The following is a 17,868-nucleotide window of genomic DNA, read 5'->3' as shown; positions in this document are numbered from 1 at the left end:
GAATTTTCGTTTTTTTTTTTTCAGAATTTCAGAGTTTCTAGTTATTATTATTCTTTTTTTTTTTAGACAAAATTTTGTGCACACGATTTCTTGAAAACTATTCAATGAATTTCTTTGAAATTTTCAGGGATAAAAGGTCTTTATATGAATTTTATATAAAAATCCGTTTTTTGGTAAATTCGGTTCCAGTGCCAAGTTATGGACAATTTCCTGATTTTAAAATGAAATTTTGTCCTTGAAGGATCTAAGAAATGGCTAAAGATATGAACTGGAGACCATGACTTTTAGATGTTTGAAATTACCTTGGCTTTTGTTGTCAGTACTTCCGGTCATCCCGGAAGTGTTTAAAGAAATCGAAAATGTTAACTTTTCTTTTTTTATTCAAATCTTGCATCACATTATTGCAACTCTTTCGCAGTTTTGAAATATGTTGGTCCCACTGGAAACAAAAATGACAACTTCCGGTTATAAGAGAAAAACTACATAATTTGAATATTTTACTTTCCCATAAATATCTTTTATAGGTAAAGTATTTGAAATGATTTTTAGATATGTTATTCAGATTGCAAATGTCTAGAGTAACTTAAAATATCTTTGCAAAATTCACTTCCAGTCGCGTGTTTTACTGTCCTCAAAGTGAGAAAATATCTGAGTGAGATCTCAGAAACGGTAAGAGATTAAGACAACAAACTTATATGAGTAATAGACCTTGAAGAGTAGGCAAAATCCTTTGGGTTAAACTGTCAGCTGTCACTTCCGGTTGTCACAGGAAGTGATCAAAGAAATCAAAAAATTCAACTTTTCTTGTTTAAATTAAAACTTGCATCACCTTATTGCATCTCTTTCGCTGTTTTAAAATATGTCAGACTCCTCCGGAAACTAAAACGTCAACTTCCGGTTTTAGGAGATAAAATATGTTATTTCGATATTTAAGTTTCTCATAAATATCGCTTATAGAAAAAGAATTGAAATGTTTTAATACATGTTGTCGATACTGCAATGTATAGAGACACGTTAGAGATTTTTTTATAAAATTCACTTCCGGTTGCGTGTTTTCCAGTCCTCAAAATTAGAATTTGTTCTCACAATTGCTCGGCAACAATAAATGACTGAAGTCTGAAACTTTCAGGACTGATAGTCCGTCATCAGTTTATTTGCATCGTATGAAAATCGTGTGTTGCCGTTACTTCCGGTCGTGACCAGAAGTGATGCAAAAAGTGAATGGTTAATGGTTAGCACATTGGATTTTCACGCTGACAACCAGGGTTAAATCTCCAGAGTTTCTGAATTTCTTTTTTCACTTTTTCAGCTTGAATTTTCGTCTTTATTTTCAGAATCGGACGGAAGACCTCTCATTGCTCGCAATGAGTTTCTAGTTTTGTACTTATGTTTGTTTGTTTGTTGTTTAACGTCCCTCTCGAGAATTTTTCACTCATATGGAGATGCCACCACTTGCCGGTAGAGAGCTGCAAATTATGACCTATACTCGACACTAAGGGCCATTGAGCAGTGAGGAATCTTTTTCGTGCCAGCATCTACTGAGACACGGGACCTCGGTTTATGCAGTCTCATCCAAAGGACCTGTCTCAACATCCCACAGTGGAATTCGAACCCGCGACTTAAGGATCAACTCCTTACTCCACGACTCTAGATCAGACACTATACCAATGCGCTACGCGGGCGACTGATTTTGTACTTATATTTGAAACTCAAATATAAGTAAAACTTAAGTACATTTGGAAGTCATACTTGAATGAAAAAAAATCTACATTGCAAATTCACTATGTAAACTTTAAGGAATGCATTATACGTATTGAAGGTATCACGGATATAGCGAAGTATATTCACAGATCCCCAGAATTTCGATTGACCGAGTTTTACTGTAATGCCTAATTACTTTATGCAAAATTTAATTTGACAATTTGCACATGCCCTAGACAATTATAAAGAGACAAATAACTAGAAGTCAGTCAAACAAGCATCCAATCCCAGTCTCCAATTTGCTTGACTGAAGGGATTCACAGACCAGGTGAATATGAAGCCAGTATTTATTTTCTCCTTTGGCTCAGGTGATCTAATAAAAGCTTAAACATGTACATGTCATTTATAAGGCTCAACTGCACAACTTATTATTGTATTAATCAGTTGAAGAAATTTCAAGTGCTAAATTTTGAATGCACTAATTTATGTACACAGAGCATGGTTGTAAACTTGTGTTTTTCCAAGAAATACTTCATTTAGAGGTTTGCGTGTAGGGGAATGACATGGGAAACACATGTAATCATCCCAATTACAATCAGTCCTTTATCCCTTATTTATCTGAGATATAAGAAAAATTAATACTTACATCTTGTCTAAAGCTATTGATGACCTTACAAGTCCCTTCCTCCTGGAAGTTATCTTCCTGGTAGAAGAGATCTTCCATAAGCCTCCTGTTCTGTTGTCTACAGTACTGTAATCAAACCAAATGTGTACCAATGCTACATCAAAAGTTTTCATTAATGGATCTCTAAGAGATCTATTTAGAAATATATTGTTTCAGCATGGAAAGATTGATATAAGCAATTGATCCAATTATATTGAGGCAAAATATGTGACCATATAATACAAGTTACGAAGGAGTAAACATTTCTGAACTTGGCCAGCTCTCACCATTTTTACCTGTTGTTCACTCAGGTCAGAAATATGCAGATGACACAATAATAATTATGTTCCCCAAACGGAGTTTGGGAACATATTGTGTTTACTGTTTCTTATTAAGGTCTTTCGTCTTCAGCGTAAGACCTTCTTGCTATTCTTAGGTTTCTTTTCCACAGTTTTTAAGGTCTTCTGTCTTCAGCAGAAGACCTTCTTGTTTTTCTTAGGTTTCTTTTCCACTGTTTTTCTTATTCTTTTCTTACCGATTTTGTGCACGCGATTTCTCGAAAACGGTTTGCTCGATTTTCATGAAACTTTCAGGTCTGATAGAACATTGAAAAATATAGAACATATAGAACAAAAGTTGTTTTGAATGTCACAATCCTTCAAAGGATATCAACAATAAGGGGCTGGACTCTAAAATTAGGGAGCTAGAGGGGCCAAAAATGTTATCCTGATATCTCAAAAAGTATTGAGAATTTGTATAACATCATAGAAGCAAAGTTGTTCAAAATGACAAGTAGCAGCTAAGGAGATCATTAAATGTCATCAAAATGACGTCACTTCCAGTCAAACTGGAAGTAATGGTAGATGGCTCATTCTTGCTCATATGACCGTAGATGTCTCCTGAACTCGATCTCATCTCCTTGAAATTTAGACGGAAGACTGATTTGTTGCTTTGCAAAAAGCTCGTCTAGTTAAGGTCTTCCGTCTCCACGGAAGACCTTATAGTGATTCTATTGTTTCTTCTTCTTCTTCTTCTTATTATTCTTTTTTTTTTAGACAAAATTTTGTGCACGCGATTTCTCAAAAACTATTCAATGAATTTCTTTGAAATTTTCAGGGATAAAAGGTCTTTATATGAATTTTATATAAAATTCCGTTTTTTGGTAAATTCGGTTCCAGTGCCAAGTTATGGACAATTTCCTGATTTTAAAACGAAATTTTGTCCTCGAAGGATCTAAGAAAAGGCTAAAGATATGAACTGGAGACTTGTTAGAGATGATAGACCATGACTTTTAGATGTTCGAAATTACCTTGGTTTTCGTCGTCAGTACTTCTGGTCGTCACCGGAAGTGTTCAAAGAAATCGAAAATTTCAACATTTCTTTTTTTAATCAAATCTTGCATCACATTATTGCAACTCTTTCGCAGTTTCGAAATATGTTGGTCCCACCGGAAACAAAAACGACAACTTCCGGTTATAAGAGAAAAACTACATAATTTGAATATTTTACTTTCCCATAAATATCTTTTATAGGTAAAGTATTTGAAATGATTTTTAGATATGTTATTCAGATTGCAAATATCTAGAATAACGTCAAATATCTTTGCAAAATTCACTTCCGGTCGCGTGTTTTTCTGTCCTCAAAGTAAGAAAATATCTGAGTGAGATCTCAGAAGCGGTAAGAGATTAAGACAACAAACTTATATGAGTAATAGACCTTGAAGAGTAGGCATAACATTCGGGTTAAACTGTCAGCCGTCACTTCCGGTCGTCACAGGAAGTGATCAAAGAAATGAAAAAATCCAACTTTTCTTGTTTAAATAAAAACTTGCATCACCTTATTGCATCTCTTTCGCTGTTTTAAAATATGTTAGAATCCTCCGGAAACTAAAACGTCAACTTCCGGTTTTAGGAAATAAAATACATTATTTCGATATTTAAGTTTCTCATAAATATCGCTTATAGAAAAAGAATTGAAATGTTTTAATACATGTTGTAGATACTGGAATGTCTAGAGACACGTTAGAGATTTTTTATAAAATTCACTTCCGGTCGCATGTTTTCCTGTCCTCAAAATTAGAATTTGTTCTCACAATTCCTCGGCAACAATAAACGACTGAAGTCTGAAACTTTCAGGACTGATAATCCGTCATCAGTTTATTTGCATAGTATGAAAATCGTGTGTCGCCGTTACTTCCAGTCTCGACAGGAAGTGATGCAAAAAAGTGAATGGTTAATGGTTAGAACGTTGGATTTTCACGCTGACGACTAGGGTTAAATCTCCAGTGTCTGAATTTCTTTTATCACTTTTTCAGCTTGAATTTCGTTTTTATTTTCAGAATCGGACGGAAGACCTCTCATTGCTCGCAATGAGTTTCTAGTTATTATTCTTTTTCTTACCAATTTTGTGCACGCGATTTTCTCAGATATGTCTCGCTCGATTTTCATGAAGCTTTCAGGTCTGATAGAACATCAAAAAATCAAGAGTTATATTTTTTTGTTTTGATGACGTCACTTCCGGTTCCGAGATTTCTGCATTTTAATGAATTTTAGAGGTTAAGTTTGTCCGCGAGTTTTTTCAAAAATGGCTTAAGAAATAACCTTGGGATTTTCAGCGATGATAGAACAATATATGTAGATGTGACAAACGTATTTCATTCTTACCGGAATTGCTGCACGCCGGCGCTCACTATGGCCTGAAAAAAGGCATATCAAGAATTTCAAAATTTCTAACACTTTTTCTTCAATATCTCTTTACCTGCAAATATTTTGTTAAAACATGTAGAACTAAAGGAGTGCAGAATTACAAGATCTTTTGAACAATATCATGGAAATGGGGCTGGCCCCTAAAATAAGGGGTCTAGAGGGGCCAAAATTTTTTTCTCAATAACTCAAAAAGTATTGAGAATTTGTAACAAAGAAGCAAAGTTGTTTGAAATGACAAGTAGCAGCTAGTGAAATCGTCAAAAGACGTCAAATGACGTCACTTCCGGACAAACAGGAAGTAGTCAAAAATTTCTTATTTTACAGATTTTGGTGTGGTATAGAATAATGAATCTCACAGAGGACATCTGATTGTATTTCCTATTGAGTACTGTCATTGTCAACCACTTCCGGTTAAACCGGAAGTAGGTAGAAATGATTTATTTTTGCAGATATTGACATAAAATTAATGATTAACATCACCCAAGATTTCCGACCTCATTTTTGTCCGTAAACTTCACTTCTGGTTAAACCGGAAGTAGTCATAAATTGCTTAAAATCATGTATATCAGTGTAGATTTCAATCATTATAATATATGAAAGAAGATCGACATCGTTTTAGGTCATATCCTTCTTCATAATGAATGGCTTACCATTGTTTACCAATCTTACAGGCAGTGATATTGAGAATCAGACAGAAGACCTACTTGTTGCTTTGCAACGAGCTTTGCTCAAGTTATTATTAATGTCTTCCGTCTTCAGACCTTCTTATTATTCTTATGTTTCTTTTTTGATTTTTATTAGGGTCTTCCGAGCTTCCTTCGGAAGACCCCTCTGTTATTCTACTGTTTCTTATTATTATTTTATTTTTTTTTCCCGCCGATTTTCAGCAGGCGATTTCTCAGAGACCTTTTGTCTGATTGCTTTGAAACTTTAAGGGTAGATACAATGTATTATTGCCTAAAAAGAGTTCTTTCAAATTTTTGATATATACCTCCATTCATGAGTTATTGCCCTTTAATTGATATTTGGAGGGTCTCTTGTCCAGCAGAAATCTCAGTAACGACAAATGATATTTGCATGAAAATTGAAGAACTTGTAACTAATACATTGTAGATGTGCAGAACATTAAAATTGTAGGCTAATTTTTTTGTCCCCATGTACATGTTTTTATGGATTGCATGTATATGTGTACCCCCTCAGCACATGTTTGGCATTAAAAAAAACTATCCTCTGCCACCTCTGCCAAGTTGGATTTCTTCATAATTAGATAATTCATACCACTATTGTTCTTGATGCAAGTAATTAGATAATCCATACCAAGAATAGTCTTGATTAGTTATAACAATTGTTTGTTAAAGTAATACAAAGACAAAAACAAAGCTTTTTGACAATGCTTTTTAAGTGATTGGGCTTTCTGGGAGATTCCCAATTTAGCCTAATTGATGCTGAAATTCCCCATTCTGAGGGCCCCTGGGCCCCCATTCCCAAAGTACTGAAAAAAAAACACTGGCAGTAAATATTATATTTGAAATCAAATACACTTGATACATTTATTTATTACTACGTAAATGTTAATGATTCAATAATTTGTTGTTTAATGGTTATAACGTAGTTTAAATATTGTACAGGCTAGCAGTCTCTTAAAGACAAAAAGGAAAATGACATGAAAAATTAATTTAAATTTCAACGAGTACTCGACTTTCATATGACTAAAGCCTCTGACTGTTCGACTTAGCTATCCGAGTAAAACTAATATCGCTATTTATCATTTATAAGTTGTATTTTTTTTTTTTTTTTTTTTTAAATGAGAAATTTCAATTTCTTTTGGATAGGTGTGACTGCCATCTGATAACTGAAATTTGATACCAAGCATGACCATATTTGCCAGAAGAGCATCTGTTTGGAGATGATGAAGAATAAGCAGCATAGTGAAATTTAAGTAGTCACACAAGGATAAAAGTCCCTCCATCTAGGATTATGGACACATCAGGCCTTAATACATTAAGAACTTGTAATATATGTACTTTTACAAAATAATTTAGAGAGAAATGCTATTTTGGCATATACAACAACAAATGTTAACATATGTGCATATTTCAAATGACTTCAGTGCTAAGGGCATGTACATGAACGAGGATTGTTAGAAAAGTTTGCGGACACGTTGATTTAAGGAAAATTTACTGTACACTTTGAAAAATGACATTTATCTGATTAAATTCTTATATTTTGTTTATCTGTTTATTAGTATGTAAAAAATCAGGTCCATTTACTAAAATTTTGAAAATATACAATTTTTACTGTGCAGTCAAAGAATTCACGGAGCAAGCATTTGATGTTTTTAGCTCTTCTGAGCCAAAGGCTCAAAGAGCTTATGCTATGGCCATTTGTGCGGTGTGCAGTGTGCGTAAACTTTTTAGAATATGGGCCATAACTGAAGAACCCCTTGGCCAATTATTGTCAAATTTGTCACAGGGTATCCTTGGCCCAAGGGCTCCCTTTTATACTAAAACTAGAGTTGTGACCCTTTAACAAGGGGAGATAATTAGGAAAATAGAAACAAAAGTACTGGTTGCTAAAAAATCTTCTTCTCAAGAACCACTGGGCAGATTATCACCAAACTTACATAAAAGGATGAGGATATGTTGTAGATTAAAATTGGCATGGGGATTTACCCTGGGGCAAAGGGCATGGTCTCAAGGTCACTTCAAAGTTGACCAAAAATTACATTTTATTAAAATGTTGATATTTTGCTTACTATAAGGACTAGGATCATCAAATCTTGTCAGTTGATGCATGTAAGGACCTCATATCATGTTGACTCAAAAGTAGTTCATGGTTACCTACTTTTTAAATTTTGCAGCCATTTTTTCAAAATGATTTAGAGGCATATTTTGAACAGTTTCAGGCCTATTATCATCAAACTTTTTCAGTTGACAAATGACAGAATGAGACCACTATTCTTTAAATTTGCTTGTTGTGTCTTAGACTCATAATTCACATTATATCTACTGCAATCAACTTCAATGGATTCAAATATTTTTAATGAATTCTTATTAAAAAAATTTACTTGAATATATGTGTAATATACATGTACATGTAAAAGATTATTTTAACATGTTACAAAAATTTAAATATATGTGTCTTCCCCCCCCCCTCCTCCCCCCCCCCCCCCCCCTTGTAAAACATTTAAATAAATGAACCCAAGAAGTACAGTAAAACCGTTTTCTCTCAATTTCAACTGGACCAAGATTAAACATCAAGATATCCAATGACCCCAGATAACCATGCAGGGTAAAAAACTTAAAGAATAAGGGGTTGGGAGTACCAACTCACTTCACCATATAAATGGTACATGTATTTAGATATCGGTTTTTGAGATAATGAAGTTTAACTTTTAAGTTAAAGGCTGAAAAAGGGGTTATGTTAAATTTTTCCGCAAGTGACACCATGTCTTACTGAAATCATCCCTGTGCATTTCTTGTAAGAGTATTTTTCTACTTACTGATTGTCAAACAATGGATATCCTCAATCAGTAACACATTTGGATTACTTACTATGTAGTTACTCAGTGTAAATGTTTTGTCAAGCAATTATTATGACAGTGATGTAGCAAAACACTGATGATTCTGTAGTATGACACGTGTTACTAACATGATTGCATCAAAGAAGTTAGATGAATAGAAAAGTCTAGAAATTAAAAATCAAAAGTCAAAGTTCAAGAAATGAGGGTCTGGGAGTATTAGTGTTTTGGATACAATTTCAAGAGTACTGTTGGAGAGAGTACAGTTGAATTGTATATCCTCATGCTCACTCCAGATTCAGAGTTCCGGAGATGAGGTCTCTTGATATTTGGGTCAAAGAAGAAAGAGAATGTTAGCAAAGTTGACAATCTAAACAGAAACATGTAACCTTTAGGTGGAAATTAAACAAATATTTATCCTTTTATTACGACGTCAACTTACAAGCTAATCGCTAAGAAGGAAGACCCACTCGTTGCTTTGCAACGAGCTTTGCTCTAGTTTTAATTATATTTGTCAGGGTATAGAAATTTAGTACACATTACTGGCTAAAATGTCTACCTGGTATCACTGTCCTGATTTAAAAATTTCCGATTTCCAAGTTCTTCATTTTATATAATCATAAAACAGTATATTCATATAGGACCTTCATATACCTTGAGTGCCATTTGTTTCATGCTTGAATCAGATGTAGTCTATAAAGGTTTTTGAAATGAACCCAAAGATCCCAATTGGGTTTTTTATTTAACTAAATAGGGATCAAAGAAAATTATTAAATGTAGAGCATGGTGTAAATATCAAACCTAAGTAGAGGCCTTACAGTCTTACTCAATGTTATTATCTGTCAAAACAGGAACACAAAACTGTCCAGAGCAATTTGTTAAAACAATATGATTGATTGTAATAACTACAGTGTTTATATAAGAATTAAAACAAGTTTGTTTTGTTCTTGGATTTATAATTAATAAACTAATTTTACAAAACTGAAAAGAAAATTGAATTGGAAAACTTCAGATTTGGGTTTTAATATACAGCCAGGGAAATGTGTACTGCTTCAGAATGCTTATGAGTAGCAGACCTAGAGTAGTGATACATTCTGAATATTAAATTGCATTTTAACACATATTCGATATAAGTCATCTTTTGTTTTTATATTTATTTTATTTCTGAATTTTGTATAGGATTGAATGAAATCAATGAATGAAAGAAACAAAGAACTTTAACTTTGTATTTCCCAGTATTTCCCAGTTTAAGGAAAATTGTAGTATTTCCCAGGACAGGAAATACCAGTATTTACCACTGGTAATTCCCATCACTGGTATTTCCCGGCCAACCCTGAAGCAAATGTATAAATGTACGCACAAACACTGATGTATGTTATCTATTTTATGGTTCAGACTCTGTCTGTCAGCCCTGACATGACATTATCAAATCCCCATTGCTTTACGTTATATTTAAATACATATGAGCATGTAATTTCACCAAGACTTATTTTTTTTATTAAAACCAAAAAAAAAAAAAAAAAATAAATAAATAAAAAAAATGCAAAAATTCAACAATACACTATCTAACATACTACATGTATAAACATGATAATTATTGTTATATTCTTCAACAAGTATGAATAGCTGTTAGAACTAGGGCCTTAATTAAGGGTGCTTGGTGAAGGAACTTTCACTACCTATATGTTTATGTTTTAGGTTTGACGCAGCAAATGACAATCAAGCCCAGGCCCCCTGATTACAAAATGAACACCCTACAACTAGGCTACCATTACAGATAATGAACTAGATTAATTACCATGTAAAACATTGTTTAGTAAAAAATTAGTTCTTGAAATTAGAAAATAGAATTTTTTATGACTGGGGTATGTAAACTTAGAGTGGTATTTGGGTTATACACATTCGGCAAACCTCGGCTGATATCGTCACCTTCATCAAACCTCGGCTGTACGAGGAAACTTGATATGCGTCTCTGCTTAACATTTGCGATAAGGCTGCCTGTTTACCTCTTAGGGAAATTGTAATGCTTTGAAAACGATAATAAACATGCATCTGACATACGATAAAAATTTTCAAAAGCATTTAGGTAACACTAAGAATAATACTTACCAAGAAACATGCACCTAGTATCTTTACATAATCACGTTTGTTAACGGATGGAGTTCAGCACACTGTGCACATGTAATTATACGGCACAGCCATATTGCGTATAAAGTAGCTCCGGTTCAATGGAGGTTTACATAATACAGCCGAGGTTAGATGAGGTACGAATCGGCCGAGGTATGCTGAGTGGGGTTATACAGTAAAACAGTCACTTACTGCGAACAGACTTATAGTGAAATGAAGCGTATAGTGAAGTGATTTTCATTCCCTGTGGTTTTAAAACATACTGAAAACTAAACTGAAAAATGAATACATTTATAATGAATAAAAAATTAAATTATTTGTCCCTGGCACTTATAGGCATGTTTTACTGTAAAGACAAAATAATGGGGATTTGTTTCCTCAGTGGCTATATATTGTGAATAATTTAATTAGTCTATTGGAAATAATTTAATTAGTCGATTGCAACTTTTCAATTTTAAACTAATCTCATCAAGCAGATGCTTGTCTGTCTCCGTAAACTCCAACGAGCAGGAGTTTATGGAGACAGTCGAGCATCTGCTTGACTGAGACTAGTTTTAAACATGCTATCTACATGATCTAAGTGGCAATTTTTAAAAAGAAAAATAAAATACCAATTAACCGATTAAGCGATTTTCATAACGAAAATCATAACTCGTCAACCCATACTAAACCAGTTACCATATTTCTGACCTATTAGATGGTTACCCAGTTGACCATTTCCATCCCTAATATATTTTTTACATGTACAAGTTATGTGCATTTCTTTTATGTGAAATCATGAAAAAAACTCCTAATTATCGTATTTGGCCGAATATAATACGCATTGGTGTAAAATACGCACCCCCCTTTTTGAGCCTGAAACTGGGGAAAAAAACGCAGTTCGGTTGTATTATACACAGCAGAAAATTTGACCAAGCGATGTTCTGAACTTTTGAAAATTGCGGTAATTTGCTATGAAAATCGGCGCGGAGATAAAGTGCCGAAAATTTACAGAACACGATATTTTATTCAAATGCGTTTTTATTTCTTAATCTTGACTTTCCATATCGCGGCAATCTGGAGGAAATTATTTATTTTAACAAAGCACAGGATAATGTTGCATTAAAGTATTAACAGAGTTTATTATTAATTTTTTTTTTTTTAGCATACGGTGATATTGAAATTATACATCGCCATATTCTAACTATTCTTTGTGGAAATAATTTTATTTCAACAAAGCACGAGATATTGTTGCAAGTTTAACAGTTGTCGTATTTATTTTTAGTTTAAGGTAATCATGTTGAAAATTATGTAAATTTAACAGGGCAAGCGATATTGCAACATCAAAGTATTCATAGACTACGATTTTCTTCTTTTGAACTTGAAATTAATTAATTAAATAAATAGCTGATGTTATAAAATTAAAATCAAAATTTAACAAGTGTGTAAAGTGTAGTTATCAACACACCTCCAAAGCTGTGAAAAATGATGTATAAAGGTGGGATGTATGTCTTCATACATCGAGGTAATCTTTGTGGATATCTTATTTTCTACAGAGCACGAGTAAATGATAACACTTAAGTTTCAACATACTTCATATTTCCTTTTTTAACTCTCAATCATTTTAACACGAGGCCGATATAAGATAAAGTAAAATTACATTTAACAAGCGTTTAACTGTTTAATGTGTCGTTTTCAAAACAGGCTTATACATACGAAAGATCATAAACTAACTCCCAATTTTTAACAAAGAAAATAATCAAAGCCATTAAAAAGGGCTGTAAATAATCAGTGCTCTAACTGTAGAAACAATGCTTTGGAGTCGGTAAACAATTTAATTGCCTGGAGGGGTGTTGAGTGGTAATTATCAAGTGACAAGCGCACGTGTGTCACGACATTGGCTTCCATTCATTGGGACGTATAGAGGGGTGTTATGTTGAAATGAATTTTCACTGAGTTATATAAAACCTAAAATAAAATTTTATTTTATTGTATTTCATTAAAAAAAGACATTACTTTTTTGACCGAGTGTCTGACTGATTAGGTACATGTGTACTATGATTATGGAAGCACGTGGCAAAGGAATGCGTGAACATCTATAAATAACATCGTTAATGTACAACGGTATGTGCGTATGATAGTCGTGTTTCACATGAAAGAAAAACCTATCAAAATCCCATTGTGGTGTAAAATACGCACCCCTTTCTCACAGAAAATAATTTTGGGAAAAAAGTGCGTATTATATTCAGCCAAATACGGTAATCCCTATAAAAGTATATATTATTTTACGTCCTCAAATGACTGCATGTAAACATCTACTTTTTACAAATAATACACGGAAAATGTGACAGTATCTTTGAACTGTGTTTGATAGTTTCATTAGGGATGTCAACGAATATTCGAGTCCTTAACTATTGTTCGATCATATTGACTATCGACTAAAATTTGTTTAGTCGGTTATTCGTTAAAAATTTGCCACTCTCAAATTCAAGGTAAAAAAAATTGGATCTGCTCTGTTCATTTATTAACATATCAGTGTTCAAACTCAGGGAAAGGCTTAAGCAGTCTTTGTTAATTTTTCAAAGGAATTTTTTGTTCGACAAACATGCATTTAGCATACTTTAAAAGACATCAGATCAAATTGTCAAGTTTCAACCTGCAATTTCATACGATCTCATATAATGCAACTACCAATTGATGAAGAATAATAAAACAGCTGATACATATTTATAACATTCTAAATTGGGGAACAGTTATGAGCATAATTTAAAGGTGTTTCTTTCTGATATTAATATCAATCATTTTAAAATTGTATTGATTGTTTGCAAAAATCTCATAATTAAAATTCATCACAAGCTCTCTTTGGTTTTATAAGAGTTACACTTAAATTGTTTAACAATCATGGATAAATGCGAGCATTTGATGTTCTGTATATAGATAAAATGTGCAGTAAATATTATATTTGAAATCAAATACATTTGATACATATATTTATTACTATGTAATCTCTTAAAGACAAATAGGAAAATGACATGAAAAATTAATTTAAATTTCAATGAGTACTTGACTATCATTTGACTAAAGCCTCTGACTGTTTGACTAAGCTGTCCAAGTAAAATTAACATCCCTATTTATTATTTATAAGTTGCTCATTTTTTTTTTAATTTTAAATGAGAATTTTCAATTTCTTTTGGATAGGTGTGACTGCCATCCTGAAATTTGATACCAAGCATGACCATATATGCCAGAAGAGCATCTGATGGGAGATGACAAAGAATAAGCAGCATATTGAAATTTAAACAGTCACACAAGGATAAAAGTTCTTCCATCTAGGATTATGGACACATTAGGCCTTAATACATTAAGAACTTGTAACATATGTATTTTTACAAAATATTTTAGAGAGAACTGCTATTTTGGAATATACAACAAATGTTAGGCCAACATTTTTTTATTAAATGATTTATGGGAGCTCCGACCGCAATTTTAGTTGAAAGCAAATAAAAATGAAAGTCCTTGTTGTTTGTTTTATTTTTGAAATTCCCGCCGACTGTCCATGCAAGTGCACCCAAAAAATAAAAGTTCAATTACGAAACAGTTAATCTGATTGGCTTATTCACTGAAAGATTTAAATATAATCCAATCAAGTCATATTTTTTATCTACCGTTTCGGGTAAAGTAAAAACGTGCAGAATGGATGCTGAAGAGTGCCAGGTTGACTATGAATACTTTAAATTAATCATTATGATAGTAAATGGCAATTTGTCAAATTCTACTATTAGAAAAATAAATTTAAGATTGACGGTAGACGAGGTTATGAATGAACTCAATGAAAATGCCATGATTACTAATATTTTCGGGGATGGAAACGTTGAGATTGACAGATCTGTCATGTTTGACGTTTTGAAAGATTTCGGGTATGTTGCTATTTACACTCTTTATAAACTTTGCTGAAAGTGAAAAAGAATGGAAATCGAAAGTAGAATACTGTTTAATATTTACTGTTAAATATTTAATATCGTTTAATTGACCCTTTAACCAAATAGCTTTTTATCAAAACGCAAAAGTAGTATTTTCTTGTTGTAGATCTGTCACAGTTCATGTAAAAACGATCGAAATTCAACCTGAAAGACCGGAACCAGCAAAACAAAATATCTTTGACATACTAAAGAAAGCGTCAAGAAGTTACGAGCATTTTCCTGAATTACGATTTGTATATTTTATATTGAAATGTTTTCATGTGCTTGAAACAATCTACAGTCAATATTTTAATATCGAAACTAACTTGCAAACAGACTATAACTTGCACAGAAAATCAACATTTCATTTAGGAGTACACTTTGTAATAGGCCCCCAAAATATATAGCATTTATATTGAATTATGACCAGTGAACTCTTACAGAAATATCTTCAGTGATTTTACTTTCTGTGTATGAGTTGGTTGGTGTACAAGTTGGTTTGAATACATGTTGACCTAATACCAATATTAACATGTATTTGATTTTTTAAAAGTGGGGAAATTATATACACATATTAAGAAAAAACAACTTCCAGTTTTACATCTTTATTTGAATTAAGAATTTTTTTTTAATAATTGTAGTTCACCATAAAATAAAAAAGACCAGTTATTTAATGATTTAATACACTGGATGAAAACTTACAAATGGGGCTTCACGTCACAACAGACAAGTACTTTAGGGAAGTTTGTAGTCAGCACGTTGACAGAGGTATTGTGGTATATGGATCCCTTCTGGGAGAGGTTCTCAACAAGAATCAATGTTCCTCCAGAACTAAAGCCTTTTACAGGGTATAGAGATTTAAAAACACAAAAGAAGAAAATTCCCCAGGTATTAAAATTACATTCTGACTCACTAAAATATTTAATTTCATTTGTATTAAAATGCAGTATCTTTAGATGAGCGAACTACTTTATCAAATTAAAACATATGAAGAATATTAACCAGTCTATACTTGTTAAAATAATACTTAGTGTCATTTTCTTTTCTTGACGTATAATTCCCATACAAAAAAAGGTACATATAGGCATGCCTTTTTTGTGCCAATTCAGTACCTAAAGTGTGCCTACTAATATAGGTACAGAAAAGGCATACCTATTCTGTGCCAATAATGAACTTAATTTTTTTCCAATGTACCTAAAATGTACCTACTTTGGACTTTGTCATTTTTCAGTGTGCCTGAAATGTACCTACATTGAACTTTGTCATTTTTCAGTGTGCCTGAAATGTACCTACATTGAACTTTGTCATTTTTCAGTGTGCCTGAAATGTACCTATATTGGACTTAAATATTTTCCAGTGTACCTAAAATGTACCTACATTGGACTTAGTCATTTTCTAGTGTGCCTGAAATGTACCTACATTGGACTTTGTCATTTTTCAATGTGCCTGATTAGTACCTATAAAAGACTTAGTCATTTCACAGTATTTTAGTCTACTTAACCATACCAAAAATATTAACATTTCCATATATCTTTTCTATAAATTTTGTACCTTGAGGATGAGTAAACTTTTAGAATATACAACTTTTTGTACCTAAAATTGACAGTCATGTTCGAATTTAACTAAAACTTAATTCAAGACTTTGTCATTTTTCAATGTAACTTCAAAATTAAATTGGACTGTCACATTTATTGCTTCTTTGTAACTTAAAACTGATTTTTTCAACATAATTATGCACCTATTTGTGATAATATTTAAACACAATCATGTTTTTCGATCATAGAAAAATGAAAACTCAAACAAGTGAATCAATAATTAATAATAATTAAAATTATACTTTTATAGTAATACAATTATATCATGACATTTAGGATGTGTCATTTGTGTGTGTGTGTGTGTGTGTGGGGGGGGGGGGGGGTTAGTAATAAAAATCACTCTTTATCCACCATTTCTTTTTTTTTTTTTTTTTTAAATTATTATTCAACAATTTGTTTATTTAATTATTAATTATATTATACTTAAGATTTCAGTTCATTAATGCAAGCATAATGTGTACTGTGTTGGGGGAAGAAAAAAAAGGGGGGGGGGTAATTTTTTTTTACAATCAAATGCCAAATATATATATATAATTATCAATTCAATTCAATTAATTTTTTATGGCAAATAAAAGATCCATTTTTGTTCTTTAAAAACCCCCTCTACCCTACAGGGTTCTTAGTAATTTTGTTTTACATGTTATGAGACAAAGGAGGGGGTGTCTTATAAACACAGTATAATTATAAATACCAATATTTTGACCATCTGAATTGCCCAGTTTAACAGAAAAAAGTGTATTAAAATCATTAATACCTTGTGTTATAGTCTATTAAATGATATCCAAATTAGGGCATCTCTCCCCCCCTTTCTCTCTCTCTCTCTCTGGTGAAATACAGAAATCTTAGGGATGTTTAAAGGACAAGGTTCACTTGATATAATATTTGGCCCTGAGAATTTCTAAAAATTAAAGTTTATGCTGAATTAAAACTTCACATTGAAAATAAAGGTTGGATATATGCTTGTTAAAAAAATAAACCCAAACTTTGAAAATGTGTCCCCTGTATACTGTTTATTCGTGGTCAAATCATGCACGGAATGCGTATTTCCGGAAAAGTCGTTAAAAATCAGGGACTTCAAAGCATTTTTCGATAGGTCCGCATCATATCACCACTTTGAAATTTTCACAAATGAAACATCGATATGAAAGCAATTTATATGCAAAAAATTACGATGGTGATATTGTGCGGACCATGTTTATTTTCAAAATATGTGCTCATTTTACAGCATGCAATACACATACATGAGACGGTCATTTGCTAGATATAAATAATATTGAGAATATACCTCGCAACCATCGCTAAAAAAAATCCTTTAATATCAAGCATAAAATCATAACATCAATATTATGAAGATCTGGTATGTATTAATTCTTTACATGTTGTTCGATATTAGTCTATCTATAGCATCTTACTTCCGCGCCCCCTAAGTAAGCGACAATGGTCTGAGTTAGACTATAATCTTAAAGTTAGGTGGTTAAAAAAAGTAGCAGTTCAGAAAAAAATGCAGTATTTACACTTGTCGTATTTATAAATGTTATTTTACAGTCAGTTTATAACCCAGTGCCTGTGTCTATAATCATGTCAAGCTGAACATTACAACAATTTACACGTCATTTTT

General features: G+C 32.4%; 1 protein-coding gene across 1 annotated transcript in view; it reads right to left on the bottom strand.

The window, feature by feature from the left end:
* LOC133185339 (vacuolar protein sorting-associated protein 16 homolog) overlaps positions 1-17,868 on the bottom strand; it is a 765,182-nt gene that overhangs the window by 126,287 nt on the left and 621,027 nt on the right. Inside the window, exon 17 of the mRNA XM_061320487.1 lies at positions 2,348-2,452. Coding sequence (XP_061176471.1) covers positions 2,348-2,452 — 105 coding nt within the window. The remainder of the gene's footprint in view (positions 1-2,347; positions 2,453-17,868) is intronic.

This window comes from Saccostrea echinata, unplaced genomic scaffold, assembly GCF_033153115.1.
Source record: "Saccostrea echinata isolate AGI-Se365-2 ecotype Australia unplaced genomic scaffold, CSIRO_AGI_Sech_v1 ptg000001l, whole genome shotgun sequence".
In the NCBI taxonomy this organism is placed as follows: domain Eukaryota; kingdom Metazoa; phylum Mollusca; class Bivalvia; order Ostreida; family Ostreidae; genus Saccostrea; species Saccostrea echinata.
Note: the sequence above shows the minus strand (reverse complement) of the source record. Positions and strands in the feature narration are given on the sequence as shown.